The sequence below is a fragment of the Gossypium arboreum genome, chromosome 10 (assembly GCF_025698485.1).
Source record: "Gossypium arboreum isolate Shixiya-1 chromosome 10, ASM2569848v2, whole genome shotgun sequence".
NCBI lineage: Eukaryota > Viridiplantae > Streptophyta > Magnoliopsida > Malvales > Malvaceae > Gossypium > Gossypium arboreum.
The window spans coordinates 338,240-363,113 of NC_069079.1; the positions used below are offsets into that span (position 1 = coordinate 338,240).

General features: G+C 31.7%; 3 protein-coding genes across 6 annotated transcripts; all 3 read right to left on the reverse strand.

Annotated features, from left to right (window-relative positions):
- Positions 1-1,069: 1,069 nt before the first annotated feature.
- On the reverse strand, positions 1,070-8,098 carry LOC108489754 (homeobox-leucine zipper protein ATHB-14-like). 2 transcript variants are annotated; one of them, XM_017794484.2, is made up of 18 exons: positions 7,222-8,098; positions 5,919-6,078; positions 5,444-5,562; positions 5,262-5,352; positions 5,038-5,133; positions 4,832-4,945; positions 4,650-4,733; positions 4,396-4,551; positions 4,228-4,302; positions 4,043-4,149; positions 3,760-3,949; positions 3,475-3,663; positions 3,307-3,387; positions 3,009-3,149; positions 2,494-2,819; positions 1,999-2,110; positions 1,723-1,872; positions 1,070-1,514 (listed from the first exon to the last, which is right to left on the reverse strand). In XM_017794484.2, the coding sequence occupies exons 1-18, from the start codon at positions 7,434-7,436 to the stop codon at positions 1,359-1,361; spliced, it is 2,562 nt and encodes an 853-aa protein (XP_017649973.1). In that variant the 5' UTR covers positions 7,437-8,098; the 3' UTR covers positions 1,070-1,358. The 2 variants fall into 2 exon arrangements, with proteins under 2 accessions (XP_017649973.1, XP_052876096.1); XM_053020136.1 differs by lacking the exon at positions 7,222-8,098 and adding an exon at positions 6,219-6,356.
- A 5,406-nt stretch (positions 8,099-13,504) lies between these two features.
- On the reverse strand, positions 13,505-16,729 carry LOC108489018 (uncharacterized). 2 transcript variants are annotated; one of them, XM_017793259.2, is made up of 3 exons: positions 16,523-16,729; positions 16,271-16,411; positions 13,505-15,967 (listed from the first exon to the last, which is right to left on the reverse strand). In XM_017793259.2, exons 1-3 carry the CDS (start codon positions 16,556-16,558, stop codon positions 13,979-13,981), a joined length of 2,166 nt encoding a protein of 721 aa, XP_017648748.1. In that variant the 5' UTR covers positions 16,559-16,729; the 3' UTR covers positions 13,505-13,978. The 2 variants fall into 2 exon arrangements, with proteins under 2 accessions (XP_017648748.1, XP_017648747.1); XM_017793258.2 differs by having other exon boundaries at positions 13,505-15,970.
- Positions 16,730-18,268: 1,539 nt separating this feature from the next.
- LOC108487321 (nuclear transcription factor Y subunit A-7-like) lies at positions 18,269-22,873 on the reverse strand. Of its 2 annotated transcripts, XM_053020743.1 has the most exons (7): positions 22,596-22,873; positions 21,793-21,819; positions 20,811-20,874; positions 19,849-19,979; positions 19,484-19,585; positions 19,020-19,184; positions 18,269-18,921 (listed from the first exon to the last, which is right to left on the reverse strand). In XM_053020743.1, the coding sequence occupies exons 3-7, from the start codon at positions 20,836-20,838 to the stop codon at positions 18,736-18,738; spliced, it is 612 nt and encodes a 203-aa protein (XP_052876703.1). In that variant the 5' UTR covers positions 20,839-20,874; positions 21,793-21,819; positions 22,596-22,873; the 3' UTR covers positions 18,269-18,735. The 2 variants fall into 2 exon arrangements, with proteins under 2 accessions (XP_052876703.1, XP_017647119.1); XM_017791630.2 differs by lacking the exon at positions 21,793-21,819.
- Between the last annotated feature and the right edge of the window lie 2,001 nt (positions 22,874-24,874).

Here is a 24,874-nt window from a genome sequence, read left to right on the forward strand (position 1 = left end):
TTTAGATTCAATTTGAATTTGATTTTATGAAGACTTGGGACTTGTAATGTAAATGGCAAATGGTGAGTTAACTTTAGATGCGAAAATCACATTTACTTCAATAAATGCTAACATAAAAAATCTTGTGTAAAATTTTAGTTTGATGATAAATGAAAATGTAACTTAAAATTGAAAAAGAAAAAGCAGGAAAAAGTAATCCTTTCTCCCTTCACGCCGCAACGCTGCTTACAAAACACCTTTTCCTGTGTGAAGACAAAATAATAAGTTGAAATAGGAAAAATATAGAGAAAGAGAAGGGAGGCCATAGGATGCAATGCTCGAAAAATATACACTCCTTTTAAAAACCAATATTTGCCTCGATTTTCAAACGCTGACATGCATTCCATTATCTTTATGTTATGTTGCAGCCTCATCAACTCATTACTCATTTAATGTTAAGCCCAGTGGTTTCTATGTATGTAAATAGATAAAAAGTAATTTTGGATACAGAGATAGGCAGGTTGTAGGTTATAGTTAGATAGCCTGACCTCAAATCCTTCTTCATTTATTAGATTAGATTTTTGCCTGTCATTTTGATCCTCTTTTCCACCAACATCACAGTAATTATGAAAATTTATAAAATAAGTATTCATTTTAATTAAAGGATAATTTTATAATTTTTGATAATTGAGTTATAAGTGGCTTCACCATCATTTACCCTTTTTAATTACTATTAATAAATTGTAGATAAATTAAAATATTTAGTTACTTAGGTAAAATAATTATTAATAAATTATAAGTGGCTTCACTATGTTAATTTTTTTATATAGAATAAAGATTTACATTGAAGCTTCGAAAATTACTGACCAAATTCCCGCTATTGATTGAACTGAATTATAAGTTACTAATACTTGACTTTATTTAAAAGATGTACTAAAATGGAAAAGCTTTATTAATAATTTAAATAATATTTTAAATATTTTTATATCAACTGCTCAAGTTTAAACTTAAATACAAAAGCTTAATTAAGCTCAAGCAGCAGCCAAACTTGAGTGATTACATATTGATTATACCATATCAAATTTAACAATTTTTTCACAATAATCCATTTTAATTTCTTAATGAAATATACATACACATTCTTTTAGCACAAGTTATCCATTCTATATCAAGAAATAAGCAAACAAACATACATGTCTAACCATATATATTCCCATAAAACACTTGATAATATCCATTAAATCCTGCCAATAACTAGATAAATATATATAATATAATCCTTTTAAGCACTAAAACGTATATATAACTTAATATATATAGATGGATAGATAGATAGATACCTAAGAGTTAATTTTTCGATACTTCGATCAGTAAAGATCTCACACAAAAGACCAGTTTACAAACATCAAGGCGAGGCAGTGATTGGCAGCATCATCGTTGTCGTCATCGACAACCTTCCACACAATCACCTGCTCATAGGACACTGGCCTTCCCATACTCGATACACATATCCCTGCTGGTAGATGTGCAAACCCCTGCAAATATTGCAGATTTAGAGGTACCGAATATATGGAAATCTTGAACAAAAAATATGCACCCGAGTCTGAGAAACATAGGTTATATTTACATAAAACCAATGAAAAGGAGGTAAGGCAGTGTTTTAGGGACCGGCTGGTTATACTCAGGTTTTCTTTTCGAGAGAAATTCAATGTCAAAGCTCAATCTGTTTGGAATAATTTTTACCTGTTGCATGATCTTTGAGAACTCGGAGCATAGGCTCTTTCGGCCGGCTTCATCGAGAATCTTGTCCAGCATTATGTCTTGAAGGGCTACCAATGTAGTTTCTAGCATATCAAGCCCAGCCTGGTTTGCAAAGGTGAAAACTGGAGAAGCCTGCAATATAATTCCGTGGATTGTGTTAGTTTCCCAAACACAAGGCATTTCAAGAGCTTTTGATAGCCAGGTAAAAACAAAGAATACAACTTAAGAATATCGTTTTTAAAGGAGAATTTTTATTACATTTGTTTTCAATGAACAGCACATTATCGCATCTGAATGGTTCCACAGTTGCTTCAGCAAAGCATCACCGGACTGTGAATCGGCTCGTAGGAGTTCTCCACCGGTATGAATCCTGAAACAAACCACACAATTTCCATTTGTTATTACACACTGAAATAGATTACAATCTAAAGGAAATCGATGGAAAACGAGTTGCTTCTCCCTTTAATCACGATAAAAGATACTTGAATCATTGTCAAAGAAAACGGGAAACAAACCCAACTTTTCATCATTTTTAAAGTGTCCATATCGGACATTTTTGGACACGAGGCAAAAACATATCCCCATGTCAAACATGTACATGTATCTGACACGTGCCTGAGTTCCTAGTAACATAGGTTCATTAACAACAATAGCCAGTATTTCTGGTATAACTCATAACAATTATCCATCACAAAATGTCAATAAGTAGAGAAAAACGAAACAAAACAGTATGGCATAAGATTGAAGTCTTACCTGTAGCTTTGGCAAATCCAACGCACCAAAGTAAGAGCCTCAGGAGAACCAGGGAGGCTTTTTGGTCCCAAGCCAGAGCTAATACGGGATGGAGCAATAGCCATGGCAACCCTTTGAACAGATCCCACAACACTACGTACATATTGACGAGCCATAGAAGCCACGTCATCCCTCAAGTGGTTCTCGAAAGTGAATTGGAATGCAATGGTCAAGACTGATCTAAGGTTATAACTGTTCGTCTCTCCATCACCAGTTGAGCGATTGCTGCCAGGACCAACTTCGAGGGTAGAAGCTAAATCCAATGTTCGAGCTGCTCCTGGTCCATCCTACAATACAAAATGTTGTCGAAAATATGTATAACAATAATGCATAAGTTTAAAGCAAATGCAATTAATAATCAATGAACAAAGTCCAAGAGTTTGTCAGACTCGGGTTTTATTTTGTTTTTCCTCTCAAAATCTCACATAAAGTACAAGCATGAAATGAAAAAATATTGAACTAGGTTGGAATGTCACCATAACTGGCTTGGAATCTAGAGGTATGACTCGAAATCCAGATGGGAGCAATGGAGCATTATCAGCAAACGATTCATCAATAGGTGCAAAAACAAGCTGTGCACAGGCACCAACTTCATTTTCATCAATTCCGCTGCAAAGCTGCCACAAAGTGTTTTCAAAATAGTAAGGAAACAACAAATAATAAAGATTGCTGCAAATAATATTGATGTTGAGCATACTTAAGTCCAACACTCACATCTGAATCCAAGTAACATAGAAATAAACACAACTTCAGACACTACAAAACTAAACTAACCTGCAATAAGTACATATCCCGTGCCAAAGCTACATCTTCGGGCGTGAATGCCTGGCCTTCTAGACGAACAACTTCAAGGAACTACAGCAAAGATTGAAAAAACAATTTAATGGAAGATCAATCAAATAGAATTCATTGTAAAGAAAAACGATAGACGAGAATGATCACCTCTTCATGTTCTACTGTATGCGCAAGAGGTAGAATGACCTGACTACTAGGGAAACCACTAGGCCGAGCACACGGGACAGTGTAAGGATTAGGTTTCAAACAAGATGCGGAGTAGGTGTCGATTCCATAATCCGCCCACTCGGACCGATGCTCCCTCAAAAACCGAACAAGCAATGCAGGAGGGACACTCTGTGTAACCATATTGCAAGATTTACAAGAAGTTAATAAAACTAATGCAGTGGAAGGGAATTATTCCCATATAATATTCAGCAACACGGAAAACACCTGAAGCAGCATTGAGGCCTTGGCACATAGTACACCTCCCCCAAAAGAAGGAACCATAGAGGTGTTGTATTGAGACCCGAAGAATTTGCCTGGAGATGAATTTATCATGATGGTCACATCTTCGACACCGTCACTACCCATAAGCGACCAACCATCATCGACAAATCCATTTACAGCATCATTAAAGCCCCTAATATTATTCAAATAACAGTTAACACAGAAGTGAGATACACACGGTGCTAGATTTGTTAGCCAAGTGTATCAGTTACAATAAGTTCCTCACCTGCAAAGTCTCTGACTAAAAGTCCGTAAAACAGCAGGTTGACGACCACTACCATATTGAATTTCTCCATTTGTCTCTTGAGCAATTTGCCGTATATGCCGCAAGGCCTGGATGATAGAAAGTAGAATAAAACTTAGACAAGACTTGACACATTAAATGAAGTACGATCTCAATCATTAACTTACAGCAATTGTCATTTTCTGAGCAAGAATTTTGGATGATTCGTAAAGTGGCCTAAGAACTTCAGGAACACTCCAAACCTAATGCGTAAAGAGGTACAAAAACCCGTAAGGCAACTAATTGAATCGGTTTTAAGTTACTAAAAGTCATAAATTGTAGTTGACCATCCTCACATCTAAATCAACATGATCAACAATGTGAATGATAGAGCCACCGCCATCACAAGGTCTGATTAGAAATCCACTGGGAAGCATTTCGGCTCGTACAAAACTCGTAGTAGGAGGCCCGGTAGGGCCACCAGTAGAAGATGTTAAGGACCTCTCGCATATCTGCACGCAGTTACAAGCAAAGTAAACAACTTTAAAAAATGAAATGTCGGGACAAGGAGAGACCAAAAGTAAATTACATGGAACATAATATAACTTACCACGAGACTGCCATCTTCTAAGCTCGTAGTATATCTCAGAGTCCAAAAGTCCCGTGCTGCAGCCAATGTTGTAGGCGCATAAGTCTGGTAAACAATATACCCGATAGATTAGCCAAGATTCTAAATTTACATAATTCAGCTTCATGGTTTACTTAAGAATTGCAGTATCTACAATAATGTACCTGCATATAGATGAGCTCGATTGTTCCACCATTCGCTGTCGGAATTATACTCAATACATCAATGCATCGGCAGTCACGATACCACGATGGACGATCTTTAAGGATTTCTGCAACCTGAAATAAGATCCATCATGTACTTTAAAAAGTTACATGCATTCCCACATTAATCACATGAACTGCTTTTAATTTTTGGGGAGGATAATTACCTTAGTGGGCTCAAGACTCACAAGACCACAAGCACGTGCTGCTACTCCGCTACAGTTACGGGAAACAGCAACAATGCCAATAGAATCCGGACCAGGCTACGTAATATAAACAGTGAAGTTAAATTTCAAAAGTAATGGGGAGTACGAATATCAAGAAAAAAAAAACTCCAACATGCATAAGTTAGATAACAGACACAGAAAAATAAATAATAAATGAGTATTACCTTCATCCCAATCATTTGAACCCAGTCAACAGCAGTTCCGGTAGCTTTCGAAAGGAACTCTGCCAGGGTCTCCTCAGCAATTGTGAGTAAACTAGCAAATAGTAAACACGGTTTACATATAGTGAGACCAATTGAAAACGACATTTTCATGTTTGAACTGAAAGAGAACCATTTTAGCTTACCCAGCTGGGTTGTTAGCATCCCTTTGTGGGTGCCGAGGTGTTGGGTTTTGCTGTTGTTGGTGCTGACCACTCACGACCACGGACTCACAGCTATTATTGTCCGTGGTCGTTACTGAAGCCTGTTACAAATTGTAAATATAAGGAAAAATAACTATCAAGCACACACATAATGCAATGCCACATTGTGAGAAAAGACACTTTAGAACAAGCTTATCAAAGAAACAAAAAACACAAAACCGACCAGTTGAAACATAATTAGTTCACTTTAATAGAGTGCTATGTAATATTGTTTCGAAATGATCGTACAAATGTGGAATTTGGGAAGTTTGATAAATGGAACATAGTTTCTGATATAAACAAGAAATCAAGAAAATGACAGGACACAAATAATGCAAAAGAAAAGAACATTGTGCTGTGCAAAGTATCAAATGTCAAACATTTCAAACCATTTAGCTTTAAAGTTGTAAAGACTTACGGTCTGCAGCTGCTGCTTCATGTATCCATTCTCGTACACGAGATGCGAGACCTGTTTTTGCAATCGATCATTCTCTTCCATCAACAGCTTATTCATGGCAGTCAGCTTTCGGTTCACCGTCTGGAGACGGGAAGCTTCCTTCCTCTGCTTTTCTCGACATCTGTTTAAAACAAGGAAAATAGTTCATCAAACTCATTAAATAAATGCATAAATTAGCAACATATTGATAGAGGGATACAAACGAAAGAACTATCCAAATAACATATATCTCTAAATAAACATATATATATGTCCACATACACGTATAACTAATCTTAAACCAAAGTGTGGCACAGTGGAAAACATACAACAGAGAACAATCTACATGTCTCTAGAGACACCATGCAGATATGTATTCAGAGTCGAAACAAGACATAGACTCGAGTATTTACCAATACAGTATGCTTAAATTTTTAAAGTTTTTTTATATACATACTTTTACAGCTTAAAAGAGATGCCTAAAATGCTACAAAAAGAAAGAAAAAGTAAAAGTGCTAGGGAAAAAGTAGATTTATATTTGATGATAGTGTATAAATCCAGTAAACCATATTATGTCACCTCATTAAAAGGTTTTAAAACAAATATATGTGTATATATATATATTCTTCTATTTTTCAATGATGCAAAATAATCTAGTTTAGTGACTACATAGATTCGGTGTACAAATTTATATACAGTTAAATATAAATCTGGAAAAAGGAAAGCACCAAGTGCATAGCTACTAAAACAATTAAAAGAACCATACACTTCTCAAAATATTTTCTTAAAAACACTTAATAAGAACTAAATGGACCTCCGAAAATTTAAGATCAGCTTTTTCTTTTTCTTTTTTTTTTTTGCAAAATTTATGTGTTTTTTGAAGGTTTTTTTTAAAAGATCTTATACTCTACCATGGTCCTTCAAACACAAGACAATAAAATGAAATGAAAAAACAAACAAAAAATGGAGATAAAAAGAACTAAATAAAAATAAATACTAGCAGGACATTTTGATCAAGAAAAATCCCATTATTTTATCAGGAACAAAGCGACAAATTTAGATTAAAAACAAGTAAGAAAAATCAGAACAAAATAACTGAAACCATTTGGCTATTTCCAAAATGAGAAACTAACCCATTATTTTTTTTCATATAAGCAAATAAGAAAAGCTAAAACAAGATCAATGAACCCATTTAGCCATTTCCCATTTCCCATTTCCATTTTTTTCTCAAACAATACAAGAAAATGGTGAAAAAAAAAGGACTAAGAAATAAAAAATGATTTACCTTCGGTTCTGAAACCAAACTTTGATCTGTTTAGGCTCAATGTTGGAAAGAATAGGGCACTCCCTAATGAGCTGCTGCCTTCTTAAAGAGCTAGGCTTTGGACATTCATTGTATACTCTTTCCAAAGCTTCCACTTGCTCTGGTGTATACCTTACATACTTACTACTATCCATTTGCTTGTTATTCAATGACTCTTTGTGCATGGAAAGTGCCATTTTTTTCACATTCAAAACACACCCAAAAAGTTTTAAAAAACAATACAGAGAAAGAGATCAACAAAAAACAAAACAAGCCCAGACTTTGTTTTTGATTGTCTACTCTTTTTACATATAAAAAAAACCACACCCCAAAATCTTTTTTTTTTTAACAAAAGCAAGAGAAAAAAGAAAACCCGGACTGGGATTTTGATTGTTTCTCTTGGGGTTGTTTTTTTTTTTTGGCTTAGAACAAAGATTGGTGCTTTAGGTTTTCAATGTTTTGAGCTCTTGTTTGGTTTAATGACAGGGAATGGTAGTGTTTTTTTTCTACAAAATCACAGGTAGGCTCTCTCCTCCAGGAGAGCCTCCTCTAACTTCATCAGATAATGATAATGGACGGGGTTCTCTTTTGTTGTTTTGTATTGTTTTTTTTTTTTTTTTTGAAAGAACAAAAGTATGAGAAAGAAGAGCTTGAAATTACAGGACAAACATGGTGTGTCTTTATCTTGAAGATAGCAATCTCGATATTCTTTAGAGAAAAAAAAAACAAAAGAAAAGAAAAATTTTATATGTAATTTAAAAATGAAAAGATAAAAAGAAATCATCACTTTTAGAGGAAATAAACAAATACCAAAGCATTGCCAACCCACAGAAAATGAAAAGATAAAAATATAGAAAGCAACAAAGAGAAACTTTGTTGTGTGATTATAGATTGAGTGCATAAGAAATTTTATATTATTTTTAAGTAAAGCGTTGATTTTGAATTTGAATTTACGAAATAATTTTTTCAAATAAATTAAAATAAAAATTAAATTATTATGAATGTTTGGACTTTGATTAAGCTTTTATAGAATTTGTTTTAGTTTTATTTTAAATTAGATTATAATAGATTAATGGTGGATGAAAAATAAAATATATATTTATAAAATATAAAATAAATGAAGTTTTTATTTTTATTTTTTGAAAATATAATGTTTACTCCATCTTTTAAATAAGAGATTCAAACCAATATTTTCTTATATAATCAATAATATCAATGTCAACTTAGTTAACACTTAATTGACAAGTTTTAACATTCTCAAATTAATATATTTTACTGTGATTGTACTTGAGAGGTCCTTCTATTATAGTACTGATCAAATTAGTCTTTCTATTATTAAATGGATTAATTTAGACTTTATATTATTAATATTTATTGTTTAACAAATTTAATACTTTTAAAGTTTTTATAATTCTGTAAATGAAATATTTTTATTTGAAATTAAATTATAATTAAAAATATTTTTCAAAATATTAAATTTATTATAATTTATACTTATTCAATTCTTTTAATAGTATAAAGATTATACTGATCAATTTATAACTGCAAGACTAGTTAGATTCAATCCTCTAATGCAGGCACCTCCAACTATGTTAACCCTAATATTACCTTCTAAAATAATAGTATTTTAATCATTATTCATCTAGATAAATGCTTGATTAACTTGTAAAATAAACTTAATATATAGATATCAATAAATAATAGTAGAATAAATCCAACTCAACTAACATTGAATTGTTTGAATCAAAATTTATTTTTATTTAATTTTTAAATATAAACATCATTAAAAAAGTAATTTATTGTATAAAATAATAAATTGAATAAAAAATAATATTTAATGAGTATTATTACGCGACAGATAAAAGCAAACAGGAAAAGAGACAGCCAATGCCTAATGAAAAAATTCAAAGGGCCAGCTCTGCACTCTGCTGCATTCTGCAGTGTGCTATTGATTAATCTTTTTCTTTTTTGGGAAGTATTAATTATTGATTAATTATTTATTTTTAAAAAGAATAATATGTTAATTCATTTTACCGATTAATTTTTTTATATATTTTAAATTTTTATTTCAATAATATAATAATAATAAATGGATGTTTTAGCTCTTTTTCTCTTTCTAGCATCATTCTGCAATATATCAGTACTTTTTTTTAATCTCACTCTACCATTTGTTTGGTTGCTACATGCATGCGTATGCATGTATGTATGTGTACGTATGATGTGTAAATGCATGTGAAGACACTCTGCCACTCTATCCGTGGGCATGCATGTTTGCATGGTAGGCGTGAAGAGAGAGAGGAAAAAAAGTTAAAATATGTTTCAAGTCCCTATATTATTTGTGTATTTTAAATTAATCTCTATATTTTTCAGATTTGAAAAATAATGAAAATGTGGCCCGATGACGATGGGTTTTAGCCGACCATCGACATCGACTTGACAAATAAGTTTGAACATTATGTTGCAAGCAAGAACTGGGTACGAGACTCTGGCATTCCATGATAACTCAAGAGTGCCACGGGTAAGCGGTGAAGGTCATGAGAGGAGATTTCCTCTCGTGCTCATGGAAAAAAAGGTTTCAAAATGGGCATGGTTAAGGATGATGGACGTAACCCTTGTTTGGATTCAAGTTGTGAACTGTCCGTATTCAAAGCTTTAGCTTCTATAGGTTATTGTCTTGGTTTTGTAAGCAAGAAAATTTTGTTTATAGGGTAGAAATTAAATTGTATATTTTTACGAGAATAAATATATAATTTTATTATTTTAATATTTTATATTTTTATATTTTTTAAAAATCATGCCTATCAATCCCTTGAATTCGCCATTGCCTACTCGTAATTACCTTTTTTATTATAAATGAAAGAATGATAAATAAATAAATTAAATGTACAACAGCCATTAGGTAAAGTTTTCAAAACTTAATTAACAGTCAAAACCAATCACCATCGATTTACCTGCCCAACCTATCAATTCTATTAAATTAAATAAATAATTAAAAATTCATAAAAAGTTAATTCAATCAATTTAAATTCATCCACCAGACAGATAAATCTTATTTAATTCAAACAATCGTAGTTTATGAATTAGTTCAATCAATTTAAACTTGACATATTATCTATATAATTATATATGAAAGGAACGTACACATGGAATTGGCTTTTTTGTGCATTTTATAGGAAAATGATAATTTTTAAAATTTAAGTCCTTATGCTATACTTAAATTCAAATTTTAATTTTGATCCTTCATTACACCTAAATTTAAGATTCAATCTTTATATTTCAATTTTTTAATAAATTGGTAGCTTAATTTTTATAACATCATTAATTAGCTCAAATACTTTTGTTTTGATTAATATGTTGATGTAACTCTTAAATTTATTAATACTATTAAAATTATTTGTTAAACTGAAGTCCATTTTAATATTATTTTTATTACATGGCTATTAAAGAGAGTTTTTTTATTTCAAAATGTTATACCAATAAATTTAACAGAAAAATGTAATGATGTTAACTATTAATTCTAAATTTTTAAATTTAAAAATAAATGAACTAAATTTCTAAAAATAAAAATACAAACACTAAATTTCAAATATATATATAAAGAATAGAGAAATTTGAAATATATTTAAATATTTAAATATTTACTCTATAATTGCATGGTAGAACCTCTATTAATATTATTTTTAAAAATAAATTATTTAATTTTAAAAATTAAATATAAAATGAATAAAAAGCAAAGTTTTGTCGATAAGATTGACCCTCACTATATATTGCATTCACCACCCAACTTTTTTTTAAACAAATCAAAGTGTTTCCCACTTCCATGCCTTGAGTCAGAAGAATCCAAGACAAAATTAAGAGATATCATTGAATATTCACCATGAAAAAACATAATAAAATATTTTTAACATGATTTATTATCTATTAATTTATTAAAATTTAAATAAATATAGAATGTATATTATATATATAAAGAATTGCCAGATGTTAAAATTTAAAAAAAAAAATAGCTTTCCACTTTGGATGCTTTGAAGATGGATAATATACACTTTTATGACAAATGTCAACCTTCTGAATTATTCATTGCATCCCCTTTTAGAAAAAAAATTCAATATTTGTAAAAATAATCAAAATTAGAAATTTGTCAAAAAAATTTGAGGCATATTAAATAACTTTTATATTTATTTATGTAATAAAATAATAATAATTATAGCATCCAAATGTAAAGAGATATAAATTAAAATAAATTCAAATTAAAAATATATAATTTAAATAAGACTGAACTTGAATATAATATATATAATTGGGATGTTACATCATTTGTATATATTTTCAATATTTTAAAGTCACGTTAATTTTTTCTAAATTCTAATATTTTTTACTAGGTTTGATTTTTTAGAAGAATATACTAAAATTTAAGATAAAAAATTAATGTAACATTAAATTATTGAAAAGAGATACAAATGACGTAACATCTTGATTTTATACAATATTTTTCATATAAAACATATAAATATAATATAAGAATACAAATTATTAATATGATTAGTGAGGTATGATGGGGATAAAGTCAATGGCATGGTTTTAGTTTTAGAAAAAGAATTCACTAGTGTGTCGTCTTGTCTCCTTCTCCCTTATATGATTGTGAAAACCTTTTCTTCTTTTTTTTTTTAATTTAATATATATATATATATATCATTTTGATATCTCGAGACCTATTTAATAGTCGAATTATTTATCGGATGTTGATAATAAATATAAAAATTTTAATTATAATTTTAATTTTAATTAAAGAGTTCGTAAATTTAGATATGAGTCAATTAGTAAAAGTATCATAAAATTTTTATATTAATAATCGAATTATATTTTATTTTATTTACTAAAATAAATAAATTAATCCTTTAATCCACATAATCGAATAATTCGATATTTGAAATAGTATAATTTAGTTTTTATGACGTGGAAAAATATAGAATTGTGTGGAGGAAGAACCTAAAAAAGAAAAGAATGGTAAGTTAACAGATAGCAAATTGAGACCCCACCATTGCACCATTTTTCTCACTTTGCTTTGCCTTTGCTTCTATTTTACATTTCTCACTTTTTAAAAAAATATTTATATATATATTTTTTTAAAAATTACATGTGTATTATTATGTGAGGTTGGTTGGTGGTTTGCATGATAGAGGTGTAAAGGTCTTTTCATTTTCCTTTTTATATATGCGTGGGTCCTAAGGAAACAAAAATAAAATGAAATGTTTATTATTTTATGATTTTGATTTTTTTAAATTATAGTCCTTATTTAACAAGTTTTGATCTACCATAATTATATCTAGAAAATAGTTAATAGCCTCATTAAAATATAATAAAAAATATTATTTTATTTTGATAAAAATATTAATAAAAATAAAAATTATGGTATATTAGGTTGGGTCAAATTTTGATATAATTTTAATTTTTTAGTGGATAAATTAATATTTAATTTTGAGTTAAGTTTAGGTTCGGATTATATTAGGGATACATTAGGTAAAGGTTGGTGCAAGAACAAAACTGCCTCACCCTATCATATTACCATTCATAGTCGTAAATTAAGTAAGCTCGAATAAACAAATTCCTATTCATATTTATTTGTTCGTTCTTATTAAATTTTATATAAATTTTCTTTTATCGTTAAACTAGTTTAAAATTAATTTATTATTTTCAATTTTTATTAAATAAATTCTTTTGATTTATAAGATTTTTAAAACATGGGAGGCCCTACCTCTATAAATAGACAACTTAACATATGAATGAATGAATTAATTAAGACAGAAGAATATAAAGGCATAAACTTCATATATATTATATATATATAATATTTACTATTATTAGCAGTGATATGAATTCATTTATCAAAACCTTGGAAAAGGACAGCAAAAGGAAGTTCTGATTTTCAGAACATTAATGTTCAGTTGCATTAAAATTTGTTTATAAATCTCATAAAGTTTTAGTTAAAAAGATTTTGATTGTTTAAGGTTTGATTGGAAATTTGGAATTAATTTCTTAAATTTGGAAATTTTAAATTGTTATTTATGTTTGCTTTTAAAAATATTCGTATTTTAAGTATGGAATATATACTCATAATCTAATATTTGTATTTAATAATCGATTAATCGATTAATTTAAATTTTATATTAAAGTATAGAGATTTTGAACCGATTTAATCTTAGCTTGATTTGCATGTGTATTATTATCAATGCAGTAAGACGTGAGTTTGAGTACGCTGATAGGATTATTTAAAAGAAATACAAATATTTTAAAAAAATTGTCAGAAAAATGTTGATAAATGTTAGGAAGAGATAAATTTCATGCATGAAAATTTAAGAGAGGGGAAATTGAAAGAGAAACTAACAAATACAGACAATACGAAGTGTGAACCTAGCCTGATTTAATCTCGGTCACGGCCAAGGTCTTCAGATTTTCGGGTTGCCGAATCCAAATCCGGTGAACGAGCTGAACCATATCTCCATCGGTGCTAATGTAAACGGCATATGAACATTGTATGATAGCCATGTACTTGGGGAGGATTGCTCTTGTTGGAAAGGTTCAAATCCGGATCCGCTGACCGAGCCAAACCATAACTCCATCAGTGCTAAGTGGGGCTTGGAATATGAACATGGTATAGAGCCATGAACTATAATTGAAACAAAGGTTCCAATCCGAGTTGGTGGACCCTGCATACGAACATTCCACGGAAGCCGAATAGCTATACTTGAAATAAATTGTTCTTGTAGCAAAGGTTCCAATCGGAATCGGTGGACTGAGCCAAACCGCCTCCATCGGTTGCAATGGACTCTGCATATGAACATTGTAATGGAGAATGAAGCTTTTCTTTGTTTTCATCGCCATCTTTTATAGTTGGAACATTTCCAGCATCAACATTCAAGTCTTCCTCTTCATCAGATAGGCATCTGCAGCTATCGAACTCATCCATCTCGAAAATCCGACTTGCTAATCCTTCCCTCCAAGATATTCTCAATTCGGATTGTGACACATCGTCAAATGTAGAATTCGAATTCCACAAATATCGATCATCCAAAATTTTCTGAAACCGAGAAAGATCCATAGAATCGGAAGGTGTAGACAAGCGATCAAACTTAATACTCGAACTATTAGTATCCCATATCGATAAATGGCTCTCCGGTGACAAGCTCGCCATTCGGAGATCTTCGGTTATTGAGAGTATCTCAGAATGAAGGTGATGAGGTCTCTTGTGATCCTTTAATCTTGAACATGACAACATAACAGGTCTTTCCAAGCTTGAATCCGATTTTGGGGTTTGCATAACATTTTCACTCCCTAATGTATCTGCAGACAATGGAGAGTTTCGTCCATCAATATTGTAGCCGTGTTTTTCCTCTTCTTTCGGGGGAATCAGTCCGGAATAAGGTGTGACATTTGGAGAAGATGAACAATCCAAACTTAATCCAAACCGAGGGCCTTGAGTTGAAATAAGCAGACTGTTTGTGCTCCTTTGGCTCTTTCCGGTGCCGCTATTAGTAGCATCACTTGTGTCATTGCTGAAGTTACACCAGTCAAAAGAAACACCAAGATCTAATAACGGCGATGAAGGAGAAAGACGTGTCTTATGTTCTTCGAGAAAGCCATGTGAAGAAGCAGAATGCTGGTTGTCATCCTTGTCGTGATCCTTTTCATGACAAGGAGACAAAAGCCAATGCATTGAAGCCTCAACAGGTGAAGGCAACATTGAAGCACTGAACTTGTTATCGAGTCCAGCATCGCAATCTTCTTCAAAGCTGGCATCGTTAGAACCATTGCTTAAGATACCATCATCAATCGGTCCGGCTTGAGCTACAGCAAGTACACCTCTAGCCCTACATTTTCTCTTATCAGAAACCCCGGAAAGGAGATGACCTGCACCATAACAAGCAGGAGTGGCTGCCATTGCGGTAGACTGGATCTCAGGAGAAAATGAAGCTTGCAGGGGTGGTGTTTTAGTGTCACTAGAGCTGGTGTTCGATTTTTCATTATTCGGTCTTGATCGAACTACAGCAAGCACACCTCTAGCCCTGCATTTTCTCTTATCTGTAACCCCGGAAATGAGATGACCAGAAACGTAACAGGCAGGCGTGGTTGCCGAGGTTGCCATTGTTGCAGTACACTGGATCTCTGGAGAAAACGAAGCCTGCAGCGGTGGTGTTTTACTTTTACTCGAGCTAGTGTTCGATTTCTCATCATCGACGAGCCTATTCTTCAAATTACCATTACCAGCAGCTAGATGATCCAATGCAGAATAACTTGCAATCTTACTAGCAGCCATGGGAGTGAACCGAAGCTCCTCGGACTCCTCATAATGCGACTCAACCACAGGATTGAAAACAGCAGGCGTCTCCGAAGTAGATGATTTGGAAGATTTGGAACTCTTAACTCGGTTCAGTTTGTTGGAAACAGATGCAGACGAAGAATTTTCCTTCGTGAAACAGAAGGGTTTGGATCGAGGGAGACGTGAAACGCGAGCAGATTTAGGGGTTCTAGTGTGACAACGGCGATTCAAAGCGGTTTTACGAGTACTACCAGTACCAGTAGCAGCAGGGGAAGAAGAATAAGAACAGTGGGAGAGCAAGAACTTGAGACAACCCTTTGGTGCTTCAATGGAAACAGAAGTAGAAGACGAAAGATGACCGTTGCTGCCATGGATGATGTTTTCAACAGCTTGAAAAGCTCTTCTAGAACCCTGCTATAAGAAAGACGCCATATAAATTATTCATAATTTTCAAGGAGCCATTCCCAGGATCCCACTAACTTAGCTTAGCATTATCTATTCGAACCGGAACCTTCGATTCGATTCGATTTAAGTTCCGATCTGACCTGTAGAATTCAATTCCGGCGTCTATAACATTCGATTCCAATTCAACTTTAAAAAAAAAATTCAAAATAAAGCTCATTAACTACAAAATCTTCTTGAAACTGAACTATTATCACATTGTAGCCTAACTCAAGGTAAAATAATCATTCTAAAAAGTGGATCGGAACTTACAGGATACCGATGTGAACGGATATTAGACAAATGCGAAGGATTTTGTTGTTCTTGTTGTTTCTCATTCAATATCAGCTCAGATGGAGCAACATCATCTTCCTCGTAAAGACCATTTTTCCCTCTTGCTTGAGCATGCTTTGACTATAAAAGAAAAAAGCAAATATAAAATAGATCAATGATCTCGTCTTGCTTCATGAATCAATACAAATTTTGAAAAACAAAATTAAGCGGGGGCGGCAGCGGAGGATATACCTGAAGCAACCCAGGCGAGGGAGGAGGGAAGAACATCCTGTGACTTTGGTTGTGGTGGTGCGGCGGCTGCGCGACCGGTGGGGGAGTAGATCTGAAGAATGCGGCGGCGAGACTGTAGAGTTTACGAACTGATACAGTATTTGGGTACGGTAGGGCGGGCTAAAATTTCAAATGTTGGAACCGGTTGGTAACTGGACAACCCGTAGAAATGGAACGTTGGATTATAATATATTTTATTTAAATAAATTATTGTTTTTTTATAGTTAAAAAAATAATGATTATTTTTTGTCCTTATTTTTTAATATTATAATCTATTGCTGTCCTGATGAGCCGCTGCACTTTCTTCTAGCGATTCTTGTCATTTGTTGAAGGGGATAATATATTATTTGGCATCTATATTTAGTTTCAATGTTTAATTTAGTATCTCAATTTTTTGTTTTAATTTGATACTTGATTTTGGCTCTAATGTTCAATTTGATACCTAATCTTTTTTTTTTGATAAAATAAACAAAGAGAATTACAAAGAGAAAGTCAGAAACGAGTTAACAAAAGATTTATCAATTTCCAGAATCTTTTTAATCTCCAACCGGGGATCCTCAATGATGTTTAAAGATTCACTACTCGACAGAGCCCTTTTTGCCAAAGCATCAGCTACCCGATTAGTATCTCTAGGAGCATAATTCAAAGACCACTTCTTTTCAAAAGCTAGAACTTGTTGAATCCTTCTTATCAAAGAGTTTTTTGAATCACCCATTTTATTGTCGTTGATAGAGATCACGTTCTCAATGTTGTCTGATTGTATAATGACCTCATCATAGCCTTGTTTTTGTAGAATAAGTAGTCCATCTAGTACACCCCAAAATTCAGCTGTCGCAATTGAGCATTCCCCCAAGAAGCGATTATAGTCCAAGATCCACTCCCCTTTGTTATCACGTATCACACCACCTGCAGCAGAAAGACCAGACACAGGGTGAACAGCACTATCAGTATTAAGAAAAACGCACGTACCTGAGTTATGATAGGCTGAGAATTGCTTCGGCTGAGAAGCCGTCTCTTCATTATGGACGGAGAGAAAGTGCTTTGCCCAGCTATAAGAGACACTGACAATATCCTTTGGGTGCATAGCATGTCCTTAAAAAATGGACAAATTTCGATTCTTCCCATACTTGAGTTTTTTCTTGTCCCATACAAGTACCTACGTTTGACTTCAATATTCGAATTTTTACATGTGCTTTTCTTTTGTCTCAATTAAGTACCTATATTCTTTTTACCACAGTACATGTGTCAAATATTTGTTTGTGGTTTGGGTACCAATTTGTACATTGTATCCAAACTTAGGTACCAATTTGAGACAAAAATATTTAGATGCCAAATTAAACATTCAAAACAAATATAGGTACCCCTATTGAAAAACTAAATCCCCAAGCCAATCAATTCAATAAAAAATTAAAATAAAAAATTGTTCATTTCATAAAACATTGGTCAAATTTTGTTATTATTCTTTTGTATCCTATATTAATTGTGGATTTAATGGCAAATTTTAATTAATGTACTTTTTTTAATTAGTCAATTTTAAAACTCGATCTCAAGTCTAAATATAATCAAATTGAGTGAGATGATATACATATTTGCAAATAAAACATACATAAAGCTGGCCCAAACTTTCAATTTGGCAAAACCCATAATAATACATACAAAACATCCATTTACTCTAAGCAATGCCCAAACATAAACAAAAACACAGAGTTTCAAATCAATTAAACCATTTCAGATTATTATCCAAGTTGATAACACATATAAGTACCTGTATGTATATATATAACGATTAGGGCTGATACTACTTCGACATCTAACCTTCCTATACTAAATCAACCAGACCCGACCAATCGACAAGGCTCCAGTTTTTTCTCCTATCTTAGTATTTAAGTGCAAAGAAACACGTCCATGCGGATTAACTATCGGTCCCTCGGATAAAAATGTGCAAGAGAACTGTAAATGCACTTAAACAACACTCTACCTTGCTTCAGTTTTAACAACCTCCCTAAGGTCCTGCTATTACTTCGAAGTCTATACACACTATTAAGATGTAATTTCTGAGCTAAAAAGAAGTAATTCCGATACTATGCTACTGTTGGAAAAAGGCTGATCAAACCTATTTTTCTGGCTTTTAAGCAATAAGACCACTGCATGTATATCTAATTGCTTCCAAAATTTCAAGATGTGCCCTCCACGGAAGACACCTCGCTTTTATTGGAGTTCAGATTGATATTGGACTGTGATTTATCACCTGATGCTGCATCATTCTGTTTGCTTTCGTTTTTCTTTGAATTGAGAAATCGACCCCCAGATCCTCTTGCTCGTCTCAATGCATGCAAATGACGGGATTCATGCAAGTATGGCTGCAAAATTATTGCGGTGGTGACTAATGAGTCACTGTTGCAAAACCGAATGTAAACATTTAAATGGGGAAAGAATTTTTAAAAAAAAGTTAACATACTTTCCGAGACTTGATAGCTTTATTCTCTGATTCGGCTTTTGCACGAGATTGTCGACGTCGCAAGATGCCATGATATTGTTTTGCATTAACAAACACAGGCTCCTCAACTGCACCTGATGGCAAAGGAACTCCTGCTTGCTGAATACCCATCAACTGAAGATGGACCTAAAATGAAAGCAAAAATAAGCAAAACTGCAGTCTTAAACTATGCTGCCCCGACTTTACATTTTTCTAGAAATACCCATGTCTGACACATTTGAATATGGACATGGGATATTACCCTTCAAGGACCCTCTATATAACAGGAAAAACATAGAAAAAGTTGAACACAGCTGTGTAAAACACATACCCATATCCGACACTCACAATCAAGTCCAGGTAAAATAGGTTTTAGAACCATAATTAAAATTGTGTGACAAAAATTAGGGCCAACATACAGAGAGAAAAAATAAAGAGTATTATACCATAGGTTGACCACCATAGGGCTGCGGAGGATATGGTTGAGCATCATATGGAGCAAATATGCTTCTATAATATGGATCCGGATAAGGGTAAGTAGCCGGTGCCTTCAATGTCATAAGCCAAGGAAACAAATAAACTTATCAGAGATATGTAACAAAATCGGGTCGGAGGTTCAACTGATTGGACCTCCGCCAATGTTAAAAAAAAAATCAGATTGGAGGTCAAACCACCAGTTTGATATTTATTTTTAAATGTTTTAACACTAATTTAACGTAAAATAGATGAACAGTGAAAACATGCTTCAAAGGCAAAGCAAAAATGAAAATAAATGTTGACGCTAAAAAAGATTTTACTCTGAAGATGGTACCACAGCATGTTGAGATGTCGTGTATGGGATATTTGGGGTTGTGATGGCAGAGGGAGAAAGTCCTGTTGCAGGAGATGACGACTGGTTGTGGGGTTCTGAGTGTTTTTGCTGTTCACCAATTTCGTTATCATCTGGCAGGAGAAAATTAGTTAAAATCAAAACCATAATTAGAGAGCACTCCAAATGAAGAGCAGCCACCAATCAATGTCCAAAAAAGGAAAGCACTTGGACAACTAAGATAGAAAGCATTGGAGGCACAAATAAAACAATAACGCCAACAAACCCCACCAAATGTCTCAGTATTGCATGCATGTAATATAGCGACACAAGGAGCCCTCCCAATAAATGGGATCACAATGAGCGGTTAATTCAAATTTCAAAACGAAGAGCATTAACAGAACAAGGTCAATAAAATGAAAGCACAGAGACAAATAAGATACAATACTTCCAGGCACAAATTAAGACTTATGTTGCTCCAACTCTTCATTTTTCTCAACATTCTTGATTCCGGCACATTTCTGGACATACATGAAAATATCTTCAAATAAACTAAACACACCTTTATCGTTCTTGAATTCACACCTAAGTTGGACTAACATAGATTATTACAACAAAATGAAACCATGCAGCCTAAATCATACCCACTAAATGACCCCAGTCATGTCTTCATTGCACGGGAAAACCCTCAGTAAGAGATACCATCAATAAATGAAATAGCAATGAGGAAATACACAGGAATTCAACAAGCTGGAAACCAAAAGGTCCTTTCAATCCCATTATTTAAATATCATTTTTCTTACCTCGATTGAACTCCGGGAAATAAAAATTAAAACAAGCAAATTCGAAAATGAAGAAGGCCATAAAAATATTCAAAATTTTATCCAATCGCAAAGTTCTTAAGAACATGACCATAATGGAACCATAAAACATGAAGTTGACAAAACATATGACAAAAAAAATACCATAAAGATCATGCACAGAGGAAGTCATGACGCTGTTGTGACCAGAGGATCTGCAAACTCAAATCTGGCAGAACAACCAAAAGAAGCAAAGTTAAGACAGTATAAAGAATCAGAGCACTTTCATCAAACAATTTAGATTTTAATCCAAGTCTGTATTCGTACTTTTTGGAGCTTCTCTTGGCATCTTTTAGATTCAAAGCAATTTTCATAAAGATTTGGCAATCAAAAGTTTTTACAAATTACAAGCATGCAACGAAAACAATATGAGCTTGCTTGAGAGAGCATTACTATACCCAGTATCTCTACCTTAAATAGAAGTAAGTAGTCAATTAGGCAATGTTTGATTGCTACTTCTACTATTTCCCTCAATAAAAGTAAGTTGTTGATTAGGCATTTTTTTTTATTGTAACTTTTACTATTTGCCTTTTGCTTCATAAAAAAATTACTGAAAAGAAAAAGAAAATTCATGATTACATAAAAATGAAATCTTACTAAAATGCACATGTTTTTATTTTCTAAAATATTACACACTTTGATTTTAGATTATTCAGAAAGATTTATTTTCTTTAGCATCCAAACACACTTCTAAGTTTTGCTTCCCTAAGGAATAAAGAAAAAGTAACACCAAAGAGTATCTTAGTAAAGTGGTAATTGTTACAAATCCTAACAAAAAAATAGTCCGAATTCAAGATAATTAAACCTAAAAGTGTAAACTAAATTTATAGAATACATGATTGAAACATCCCATGAAATTGGTAATTATTGCAACTGGACCATTGCACCTAAAAATGTTTCAAGCAAAATGAGTAAACAAATAAACTCAAGCTCTTCTTTCTTAAATAAACTCAAGCTCTTCTTTCTTTTTTTGCTTGTTCTTTTACCACAAGCTACAAATTCATACAATGTCCGATGCATATTTGGATACAAGTAGGTATGACATTCCAAAAGATCCTCCATGTACATAGAAAAAAGTTAAACATACCCATGTCCCGACACCTACACCAATGTCCTGAGTAACATGAACATATCAACTTCAGTTTAGATACTCACTATTAACTGAATTAAAACCTAAAACTGAAAAAAAATGAATTAAAGTGGCTTGGAAAAATTTCCCTCTATCATTCCCTTCCAAACTTTTAAGTTTTAAATTATTCTCTTAGTCTGCCCAGTGCCTAATTGCACCGACAGAATGATATGATCACCATGAATTTAAATGAATTCTAAAATCTTTTCTTAAAAAAAAAAAAAAAAAAAACTTGTCCAATGAGCAATATACAAAACGATTGATAAGAAAATTAAATAAATTTAACTGGTGAAAATTCAGAGACCCCGATTAAATTTAGTAAATTAACGCGTGCAAAACAAAATCAACTCAATTAAACAACAGATTTGACTCCTGAAATTAAATGAAAGAAAGAACATAAAAAAAAGCTCAAAATCAATGTTATTTTGAAAAGGAATCATTCTTTCACTTAATATTCTTCATGGGAAATTAAAAAAAAAAAAAACGAAGCCGAAAATCCCATATATCACAGCCTTTTTTTACACTTCCACAACATCCAAACGAAATAGGAAACTGAAGTACCAAAAGAGAAAAAACTTTAATAACTCTCTTTTGCTCGAATTTTAGAAGATTTGAGAAAGATACAATTTTTAAAAAAAAATAACAAATGATAGTTTATGGATAAATTCTCTATAACTATAAAAAGGAAACAGCATAAATTTTAATTTGAAAAAGAAAGCAAAACTACAACAACTAGGGTTCATCGACAATCGAAATTTTACCTTAAATAGAGGTGACTGAAATTCTGTATAGCAGAGAGCTGTTTGATTTACGTTTCTTTACGTTTGCCGGAAGATGAAACAACAAATCTCTGCGTATATATGTGTGTTTGGAAACAGAGAAAACGACAAATCAAAGACAAGGAAAATGAAAATCCGGCAGCACTGAAAATTAAAAAAATTACTAAATTAATGTTTTGAGTTGCGGTTCAAAAATTATTTTTCACTTATTTTATTCGAGCTCATTTTTGTTCTAACTTAAAAATCCGAATTACTCGTCATTAGCTATTAAAATATATTTTATATAATTTTATAATTATATCTATTGAAATTAAATTAATAAATTATAATTTAATTGTTGTTGATACAATAGAAACTGAATTTGAATATATTAAATATATTATTTTTATGTAATTTTAAGTATTTTATAAAAAATAAATATAATAATAACTTATAACGAAGTTAATATTAAAAAAATCTAAATCGAATGGTAAATTTAATAAAAATATAATTACCGAATTTGAAATAAAACGAAAAAAATTTGTCTTTAATTTTCTTAAGATTTTTGTCGTGACGTTTATCATACACGTGGTATGCGGAAGGAAGGATAGGGTACATTCGGTTTCACGAAGGTTCAAGACCATAATGGAATACATTGGTTAAATTCTATTATTAGTCTTTGTACTATATGTAAGTTATCGATTTAGTCACTATACTTTAATTTGATCATTTTTTGTCTTTGTATTTTTCAAATTTTAAATTTTCAGTCCTGACCAAATGTTAGTTGTTAAATTTATAAAATTGAGTTCTGCTATCTTTCAAAATATGATGCGACAAATATATTATCACATGTGTAATTTAATATTAGTTTATAATTTTCAAATATTATTCAAAAAATAGTTGATGGGCTTAATTGTTACCATTTTCATCAAGACTTAAATTTTGATATTTAGAAAATATAGAGACTAAAATGATCAAATTAAGGAACATTGACTAAATCTACAATTTTACGTATAGTACAATATTAATAACAAAATTATGCTATTCTTGAATCAAGATTGAATTTCAAAAGAAAAAAAAGTACAAGGTCTAAATTTGACTAATTCAAAAGTAAAAGGACTAATATTAATCAAACTGAAGTATAGTGACTAGCAGCATCATTTTATGTATAATGAATTGTATAAATGATATTTTTTTTCATAAAGTTAATCTACCATTAATTATATTTTGTGATAAATTTAATATGCAATTTAATACGTAAATTTTGATTTGATGCAATTTTACACGTAAAATTTAAATTGTAGTTCATATTGAAATATTATAATTGTTTGTATGTAAAATATCAACTTAAAATAGTGCTAATTCAATAATGTTGTTAATAGTTTATGAAAAATCACACAAAACTAAATTTCATGTATAAAATTACGCATTCTATCAAAGTTCATTTATAGTGTTTGATATCTATCTCTTGTAATTTTAAATGTGAGTTTAAAAAATTCCTTGATTATAGAAAATTAGTCATGAAGCGCACATGATTCAAAGTTAAAATTAATGTTCATCTTTTCAAAGATGTAATTTTAAAAATAAAAATTATATAAATAGCTTGGTCAAATATCTATTGTATTAGTTGATTTTCTGAGAATTGACTTTTGATAGCTTTAAAATATTTATTCAAAATAGATTCCAAAAAAAATTGGAATTAAATCAGGTCTGACTTAAGAAGAGTAAAACTTATTCAACATTGTTTTATCATTTACAATATTCAAATCTAATATATTATTTGTGGAACATCCAACTCTTTACAACTCTACCTAATGCTTGGTGTTTAACCCAAAAATCCAATTCCTGTCCACGTTATAAATTTGAGATAAATCAATATTTAGTCTCTAAATTTTATTATGGTTTTTAAAATTTTCATCCACATTAATTTTGAAATTTGATAACTTTGCTCAATTGATCCCTAAACTTTAATTTTATTAATGTATGATGATGTAACACCTTAATGAAATCAAAGTTCAGTGATCAAATTGGGAAAAATAATTGCCAAATTCTAAGATTAATATGGACAAAAAAGTTGAGAGACCAAATTAAAAGAATTTCTAAATTTAAGGACTAAATATTATTTTATCCCTATAAATTTCAATCAAAAGAGGTTCGGGCACTGAAGGTGCTGACCAGGGAGACAGGTGAGCAAATCTGAGCCAAGAAATACGTGGGGATAAGCCAACAAGGTGCCACTACTGGTGACCGTTGCCCGTTGATGGCTTGACAGTTAAAACTTG

What these genes read in the sequence shown, in the direction of transcription:
- LOC108489754 (XM_017794484.2), bottom strand. Translation starts at nt 7,436, where the DNA reads ATGGCACTTTCCATGCACAAAGAGTCATTGAATAACAAGCAAATGGAT. An exon ending in TTGATCATGTTGATTTAGAT is followed by an intron (nt 4,303 to 4,395) that starts GTGAGGATGGTC and finishes TTTACGCATTAG; the next exon opens with GTTTGGAGTGTTCCTGAAGT. An exon ending in TGGATTTGCCAAAGCTACAG is followed by an intron (nt 2,111 to 2,493) that starts GTAAGACTTCAA and finishes GGTTTGTTTCAG; the next exon opens with GATTCATACCGGTGGAGAAC.
- LOC108487321 (XM_017791630.2), bottom strand. Translation starts at nt 20,838, where the DNA reads ATGACTTCCTCTGTGCATGATCTTTATG. An exon ending in CTCTGTGCATGATCTTTATG is followed by an intron (nt 19,980 to 20,810) that starts GTATTTTTTTTG and finishes TTCTCCTGCCAG; the next exon opens with ATGATAACGAAATTGGTGAA. An exon ending in CGACATCTCAACATGCTGTG is followed by an intron (nt 19,586 to 19,848) that starts GTACCATCTTCA and finishes ATGACATTGAAG; the next exon opens with GCACCGGCTACTTACCCTTA.
- LOC108489018 (XM_017793258.2), bottom strand. Translation starts at nt 16,558, where the DNA reads ATGTTCTTCCCTCCTCCCTCGCCTGGGTTGCTTCAG. An exon ending in CCTCGCCTGGGTTGCTTCAG is followed by an intron (nt 16,412 to 16,522) that starts GTATATCCTCCG and finishes TTTCTTTTATAG; the next exon opens with TCAAAGCATGCTCAAGCAAG. An exon ending in TCCGTTCACATCGGTATCCT is followed by an intron (nt 15,971 to 16,270) that starts GTAAGTTCCGAT and finishes TCTTTCTTATAG; the next exon opens with CAGGGTTCTAGAAGAGCTTT.